This window comes from Taudactylus pleione, unplaced genomic scaffold, assembly GCF_031769625.1.
Source record: "Taudactylus pleione unplaced genomic scaffold, aTauple2 ptg000124l, whole genome shotgun sequence".
Classification (NCBI taxonomy): Eukaryota; Metazoa; Chordata; class Amphibia; order Anura; family Myobatrachidae; genus Taudactylus; species Taudactylus pleione.
The window spans coordinates 2,279,663-2,288,754 of NW_028284526.1; the positions used below are offsets into that span (position 1 = coordinate 2,279,663).

Here is a 9,092-nt window from a genome sequence, read left to right on the forward strand (position 1 = left end):
TTCAAATATATGTACTGTATATAGGATAAACAAAATGTGTATAATCTATAATCTGATATGTTGAACTGATAACAGTTAATTATTTATCAAATCTTAAAACCCAAGTTTCAGTAGTTTATCAGACTCAAATAACCTTTGATATAAAGTGTGCGTCTCATTCTGGGGACAACTGCAGAGGGGAGTAAATAGCATTTGATAGTTTAAAATTAATTTGAGACTTTTTATTAATATCCACCCCCCAAATCTGTGTCTGTGGATACCCAACCGCCAATTATTTCTACATGTGGCTTCTTCAGCTCTCCCCTTTTACATACAGATGTATCCTCATATGCCTAGTATCTGCATTCCATATTCCAGATGCTCCCGAGGATTAGCATACTGTATATATCTTCAAATTATTATACTCATCGTTGAATCAGTGAAAAGCTGCACACAGTGTACTAGGGATCCTGGGCTGCGACTTTCACCATACAGAAACTGGTATTACACATATACTAAGCTGCACACAGTGTACTAGGGACGCTGGGCTGTGACTATCACCATACAGAAACTGGTATTACACATATACTAAGCTGCACACAGTGTACTAGGGATCCTGGGCAGCGACTTTCACCATACAGAAACTGGTATTACACATATACTAAGCTGCACACAGTGTACTAGGGATGCTGGGCTGTGACTATCACCACACAGGAACTTGTATTACACATATACTAAGCTGCACACAGGGTACTAAGGACGCTGGGCTGTGACTTTCACCACACAGGAACTGGTATTACACATATACTAAGCTGTACACAGTGTTCTAGGGACCCTGGGCTGCGACTTTCACCATACAGAAACTGGTATTACACATATACAAAGCTGCACACAGTGTACTAGGGACCCTGGGCTGCGACTTTCACCATAAAGAAACTGGTATTACACATATAGAAAGCTGCACACAGTGTACTAGGGATCCTGGGCTGCGACCTTCACCACACAGGAACTGGTATTACACATATACTAAGCTGCACACAGTGTACTAGGGATGCTGGGCTGTGATTATCACCACACAGGAACTGGTATTACACATATACTAAGCTGCACACAGTGTACTAGGGACGCTGGGCTGTGACTATCACCACACAGGAACTGGTATTACACATATACTAAGCTGCACACAGTGTACTAGGGACGCTGGGCTGTGACTTTCACCACACAGGAACTGGTATTACACATATACTAAGCTGCACACAGTGTTCTAGGGACCCTGGGCTGCGACTTTCACCATAAAGAAACTGGTATTACACATATAGAAAGCTGCACACAGTGTACTAGGGATCCTGGGCTGCGACTTTCACCACACAGGAACTGGTATTACACATATACTAAGCTGCACACAGTGTACTAGGGATGCTGGGCTGTGACTATCACCACACAGGTACTGGTATTACACATGTACTAAGCTGCACACAGTGTACTAGGGACGCTGGGCTGTGACTTTCACCATACAGGAACTGGTATTACACATATACTAAGCTGCACACAGTGTACTAGGGACGCTGGGCTGTGACTATCACCACACAGGAACTGGTATTACACATGTACTAAGCTGCACACAGTGTACTAGGGACGCTGGGCTGTGACTTTCACCACACAGGAACTGGTATTACACATGTACTAAGCTGCACACAGTGTACTAGGGACGCTGGGCTGTGACTATCACCACACAGGAACTGGTATTACACATATACTAAGCTGCACACAGTGTACTAGGAACGCTGGGCTGTGACTTTCACCACACAGGAACTGGTATTACACATATACTAAGCTGCACACAGTGTACTAGGGACGCTGGGCTGTGACTATCACCACACAGGAACTGGTATTACACATATACTAAGCTGCACACAGTGTACTAGGGACGCTGGGCTGTGACTTTCACCACACAGGAACTGGTATTACACATGTACTAAGCTGCACACAGTGTACTAGGGACGCTGGGCTGTGACTATCACCACACAGGAACTGGTATTACACATATACTAAGCTGCACACAGTGTACTAGGGATGCTGGGCTGTGACTTTCACCACACAGGAACTGGTATTACACATATACTAAGCTGCACACAGTGTACTAGGGACGCTGGGCTGTGACTTTCACCACACAGGAACTGGTATTACACATGTACTAAGCTGCACACAGTGTACTAGGGACGCTGGGCTGTGACTATCACCACACAGGAACTGGTATTACACATGTACTAAGCAGCACACAGTGTACTAGGGACGCTGGGCTGTGCCTTTCACCACACAGGAACTGGTATTACACATATACTAAGCTGCACACAGTGTACTAGGGACGCTGGGCTGTGACTATCACCACACAGGAACTGGTATTACACATGTACTAAGCTGCACACAGTGTACTAGGGACGCTGGGCTGTGACTATCACCACACAGGAACTGGTATTACACATGTACTAAGCTGCACACAGTGTACTAGGGACGCTGGGCTGTGACTATCACCACACAGGAACTGGTATTACACATGTACTAAGCTGCACACAGTGTACTAGGGACGCTGGGCTGTGACTATCACCACACAGGAACTGGTATTACACATATTCTAAGCTGCACACAGTGTACTAGGGACGCTGGGCTGTGACTATCACCACACAGGAACTGGTATTACACATATTCTAAGCTGCACACAGTGTACTAGGGACGCTGGGCTGTGACTATCACCACACAGGAACTGGTATTACACATATTCTAAGCTGCACACAGGGTACTAGGGACGCTGGGCTGTGACTATCACCACACAGGAACTGGTATTACACATGTACTAAGCTGCACACAGTGTACTAGGGACGCTGGGCTGTGACTATCACCACACAGGAACTGGTATTACACATGTACTAAGCTGCACACAGTGTACTAGGGACGCTGGGCTGTGACTATCACCACACAGGAACTGGTATTACACATGTACTAAGCTGCACACAGTGTACTAGGGACGCTGGGCTGTGACTATCACCACACAGGAACTGGTATTACACATGTACTAAGCTGCACACAGTGTACTAGGGACGCTGGGCTGTGACTTTCACCACACAGGAACTGGTATTACACATGTACTAAGCTGCACACAGTGTACTAGGGACGCTGGGCTGTGACTTTCACCACACAGGAACTGGTATTACACATATACTAAGCTGCACACAGTGTACTAGGGACGCTGGGCTGTGACTATCACCACACAGGAACTGGTATTACACATGTACTAAGCTGCACACAGGGTACTAGGGACGCTGGGCTGTGACTATCACCACACAGGAACTGGTATTACACATGTACTAAGCTGCACACAGTGTACTAGGGATGCTGGGCTGTGACTATCACCACACAGGAACTGGTGTTACACATGTACTAAGCTGCACACAGTGTACTAGGGATGCTGGGCTGTGACTATCACCACACAGGAACTGGTATTACACATGTACTAAGCTGCACACAGTGTACTAGGGACGCTGGGCTGTGACTATCACCACACAGGAACTTGTATTACACATGTACTAAGCTGCACACAGTGTACTAGGGACGCTGGGCTGTGACTATCACCACACAGGAACTGGTATTACACATGTACTAAGCTGCACACAGTGTACTAGGGACGCTGGGCTGTGACTTTCACCACACAGGAACTGGTATTACACATGTACTAAGCTGCACACAGGGTACTAGGGACGCTGGGCTGTGACTATCACCACACAGGAACTGGTATTACACATGTACTAAGCTGCACACAGTGTACTAGGGACGCTGGGCTGTGACTTTCACCACACAGGAACTGGTATTACACATATACTAAGCTGCACACAGTGTACTAGGGACGCTGGGCTGTGATTATCACCACACAGGAACTGGTATTACACATGTACTAAGCTGCACACAGGGTACTAGGGACGCTGGGCTGTGACTTTCACCACACAGGAACTGGTATTACACATGTACTAAGCTGCACACAGGGTACTAGGGACGCTGGGCTGTGACTTTCACCACACAGGAACTGGTATTACACATGTACTAAGCTGCACACAGTTTACTAGGGACGCTGGGCTGTGACTATCACCACACAGGAACTGGTATTACACATGTACTAAGCTGCACACAGTGTACTAGGGACGCTGGGCTGTGACTATCACCACACAGGAACTGGTATTACACATATACTAAGCTGCAGGTGAAGCACAATGAAATTTGGCATGAGGAAAGCTGCAGCTATTTGCATCTCAGTCCTCTTTGTGCAGATTCAGACTTAGGGCCTGATTTAGAATGGATCGCTATTGCATCCGCATACGCAGATAGTTCGATGGCGCGTACTGCACATGCATATGCACCGCAGTGTGCGTGCGCAGTGGCTGAATTGCGATGGCACAGTAAGCCATCGCAGAGTGAGTGACAGGTTGTGAGCATTTGGGGATGGTGACAGGAGAGTGGTCGGAGAAACGCAGGTGTGCCTGTTCGTTTGAACGCCTTTGCATGGCCGTGCATAAATTAGCCGCTGTGACGACATATGCAGCTAGTGTTCTCACTGCGTACAATGAGGATAGCAAGTTCTGAGTGAGGTCTGACCTGCTGTAAATGTGCCTGAGGGGGCGATGTTATTCGATGTTACCGATGTATACACAGGACTGCAAGGTATTATGGATGTGAGATAGCGGTAGTGGGCATCTATATGCTGGCTGTGCGCTGGATCTGCAATTGCAGTCATTGGCATTATGGAGTCACGATCGCGATAGCGATCCGTACTGAATCAGGCCCTTAGTCACTAGGGCAGGTGCTGGGTGTCTCGGCACCCAGCGCCATCCCGTGCTCCCCCCGCCCCTTCCCTCACTGCGCCCTCCCTCAGAGCATAAAAATAATAGAAGCATTTGGGTGGAGGGGGGGATCTTCTGCAGCCGGTCCCCGGCGCCCCTGTGCAGCCGCACACACGAAGTGCGCCTGGAGCCGGCCCTGTTAGTCACACACAGACATGCCAATGTCACACATCACAGTGGTCTGTGTACACTAGCAAAAGAGTTTTGTCACTTCCAGCAGTTTTATTTATGCACATACTGTAAGATGCACATTTTGAGCTGCTTGCCGCGGTAGAGACGTCTAGGACATAGCTCGCCAAGAGGGGCTTTTTGGCGTGACTTGAGCAGCAGCCTATGAGGGCACTTCTGTACTCTGGGCCTGATTCAGAGCCGGACGCTCTGAACGAGCGTCCGCTCTGAATCAGGGCGTTTTTTGTTTTTAATAGTGCGGCCTCCTGGACGATCGCATAGCTGTGGGTTACCACCCACAGTTTATGCGAGCATCCATGATGATGGTTGCGATGGTCAAGACCATCGCGACCATCGGGCTTGCGACGAGACCCTGCGTTAGGGTCTCGTTGACCGCAAGCCCTGGATCGATTTTGGCTCTAACAGAGCCAAAATCACTCCCACTGACATCACTAGTGATGTCATTGGGGCCGGACCCAGACGGTAGGCGTTCCCATGGGAACGCCTCCGTCTGGCAGCCACGCCCACCAAAGGGGGAGTGCTGTCACTCACCATCGACAGCATGCCCCGTTTGGTGCGAGACCCGGAGCGACGGCTTCCCCTTCGCTAGCCGGGTCTCACGCATGCGCACGACGGAGCAGCCTCCGTCGTGCGCATGCGCACTAGGGCACCATAGACCCGCTTGCGAGCACTCAGCGCTCGCGAGCGGGTCTGAATCAGGCCCTCTGGTCATTGTCCCCCTTCCCCATTCCTGCTTTATACCCCTTCCCTGCATTGTGCCACATGACATGTACATGTTTGGGTGTGTGACTGCAATTTTGCTTTTAGCTGTCCTTTAGCTGTTCTAGAGGTATTATCCAAAACCCCAAAAAGTGTGAATTCTATTGTGGAAATAAGATTTGCACCTGCTATTTTTATGTAAAACTTGAGCTATAAATATATTTACAAATTGCCAAGGCACTGCCTTTATTTGCCATATGAAGCGATGTTATTCATGTCACCCACAAAGCCTGTGATGGCACTGCCTTGGAGAAAATGAGCTTCATGAACTTTACTCTAATGTCCCTCGTTTTATACCCGTAGATGAGCGGATTCAGAATTGGCGGCACCACAAGAAACTGCACCGAAATCACCGTCCTTAGCTCATAGGGGATGTTGGGCGGAGGGAAGCGGTGGATGAGAATTTCAAATAGCACATTAATAATGAAGTTGGCGATGGTTACCAGGTGAGGGGAGCAGGTCTTCATGGCTTTGGCTCTGAAGTCTTTTGAGGATTTGACACATACCTTTAGGATTTCAATGTAAGAGCATAGAATCAGTACTGGCATTAGGACTATCACAGCTGTTGTGAAGAGGCCAAATATATTGTTTACAGTCGTATCAATGCAGGACAGTCTCACAACTGACCAGTTGTCACAATAAATCTTCAGTATGGCAGAGTCACACAGCGGGAGCCTTATTGTTAATGCAAACTGTATTGAAAATAACACGATGGGATAAAACCAAGCTGCAACAATTAGTTTGACAACCCTTGTTAAGGACATTATATTATAGTATCTGAATGGGTAGCAAATACACAAATATCGATCATATGCCATAACAGCTAGTATGGTCAGCTCACAGCCTATGTAACTATGGATGCAGAATACTTGTGTTACGCAGCCAATGTAGGAGATGGTATGTAATTGGCTAACTAGGTTCACAAACAGACTGGGGAAGAAGGCGCTGCTCCCGTATAGGCCATTCAAACACAGCGCAGATATGAAGATGTACATTGGCGCATGCAGGCTTTTATGTAACGCCACAGTGGTGATGACTGCGCAGTTGGACAGTATAATTACCAAGAAGCCAACCAATGTTATCATACTATAAAAATATCTTATTTCAGCCATTTCCCCAAACTTCAGGGTAAGGAGCGAAGGGTGAAAAGATGTTGAATTTATCATCTTCACTTTTATCTTTTATCTCAATGTTGCCTCCTGAAAAACAAGCAAATTGTATATATATTAACACTTTCTTTTTCTTAAAGCATTTGCTTTTTAGAAGGACATATGCAGTAAGGTTGAAATGCAGAGGGATCTGATTGGATCCCTCTCACAGCACTCGTCATTAGGAAGATGGTGTTACCCACAGCAATAAAGCCATACTTTCCGAACCTGTCCGGGAGAAGCTGCTTCTCTCATCTTTGGGGGGCAGGACCAGTCAAAAGCTGGCATTAGGCCCCGCTCCCTTTGCAGGAAATCCCTGCGATACGTGTCATTTAGCCCCGCCCCTTCCATACCGAACCCGCACCCATCTCAGAAAATATCCCCATCCTGCCCACTTCACTAGGAAGTGGGCGAATTGCGGGAGATATGCCAACTCTTTCGGTGGTGCAGGGGGTTACCCGAAAAATCGGGAGCCTTCCGCGACTCCCGGGAGAGTAGGCATGTATGAATTAAGCCCCGGAGTGCATTGCATTCCGGGGCTTGGTGCATATGAGAAATTTGGGTTTGGTACATACCAAAAATGTAGGGTGACCGAATTTCTACCTTTGCTGCATCCCGCCCTAGGACTTTTAGTCTTTATTGGTATGTTTTGTGAGTTAGACCATGCATTATTTAGTTCTCCAATATCTATTTTATACGGCCTAAGATATGGCCTCCAGAGTTGAACACAGTATTCTAGATGTAGTCTTTCCAATGACCTACTGTATATAGTTGCACCACTACCTGTCTATCTTTTTGCGGATTCTCCCCTGTGCAATCTGGCAACTGACTGGACTTTCCTCATGCTGTGTTACATTGCTTGCCTACAATAAGATCTACTGAAAGAGTAAATCCTCTTAAGTTGACATTTTTGTTAACCATTAATTAATTATATATTCAGCTGATAACATTTTGAAACCTCAGACATGATATATTCCTTTTTCCACATTAAACTGTAGCCATACTCTTGAAAATTCCTCTACTGTAGGTAGATCAGTATTCAGTTTGTTTATCACATCACATCTCCCCCTGTTTGTCTTGCCTGTTGAAAAAAAAAGGGGGGTTAACCCCCTATTGTTCCTCAGCACACTGATACTTGCAACAATATATGAAGACTATATGGTAATAGAAATACAGAGATATTAGTTGCATGCTAGGCCACGTCACGGCTTCTCTGTCACTAGCAGTCCCTAACACATAGGGGTTCACGTCGGGGCGCAGAGCCAGGGCTGCCATCAGCAATTGTGAGGCCCGGGACTGACAAAATAGGCAGGGCCCCTGGGCCCCCATCCCCCCACTACCGCTAAAGGTGCATACACATGCAGGGATTTTTTGGATGACTGAACGATAACGATATTGATGTCGTTCAGTCATGATAAAAATCATTCAGTTCTTGTCCCAAAATGATGAATGATGACTACCAATGTGCACTCCCGTTTGTAGTTGTTAGTCAATTTGGATGCATTAATGTATGTGCCTTTATCATGAGGCCTTATATTTGACAAAATATATATGTGCCTTTATCATGAGGTGTTATAATTGGTATATATTACATTTGGGGTGAGCATTTGGGTGTACGGCCCACGAGGCCACTCTGGCTGGGCCTCCTCAGGGCATCACCACTTAATACACATAGTTACTTTTCACATCACCTTTGATGTTTATTTTTTATTCATGTAATTTTTTCACATATATTTTAGCCAATTTTTCAATACTTATTAACTACTCGCACACATCTATACTTTACACAGCACTGTCACCCTTTTTTCATTTTTCGTGTGATGCTCTGGGGGGGTCCTGGGATGGACATTTTTTGGGGTGCCTTGCGCCCCGGACGTGAACCCCTTAGTGTTAGGGACTGCTAGTGACTGAGAAGCTGTGACATGACCTAGCAGCTTCCCATGTATTTGCAAATGCATGCAACTAACATCTCTGAATTTCTATGACCATATAGTCTTCATATATTGTTGCAAGCATAATTCAGTGTGCTGAGGAACAATAGGGGGTTAAACCCCCCTCCTTTTTCTACTTGGTATGACCCCTCCCTTTCATGCACCTGGAAAGTTCTGCCAGATTGATTGAGCAGCTGCCA

The 9,092-nt window shown here is 46.7% G+C and overlaps 1 protein-coding gene across 1 annotated transcript; it reads right to left on the minus strand.

Annotated features, from left to right (window-relative positions):
- Positions 1-6,025: 6,025 nt before the first annotated feature.
- On the minus strand, positions 6,026-6,979 carry LOC148523965 (olfactory receptor 52E1-like). Its single transcript, XM_088472456.1, has one exon. The coding sequence runs from the start codon at positions 6,977-6,979 to the stop codon at positions 6,026-6,028; it is 954 nt and encodes a 317-aa protein (XP_088328582.1).
- Between the last annotated feature and the right edge of the window lie 2,113 nt (positions 6,980-9,092).

Bases quoted from the DNA above. Each gene is read 5' to 3' on its own strand.
- LOC148523965 (XM_088472456.1), bottom strand. From the start codon at position 6,979: ATGATAAATTCAACATCTTTTCACCCTTCGCTCCTTACCCTGAAGTTT.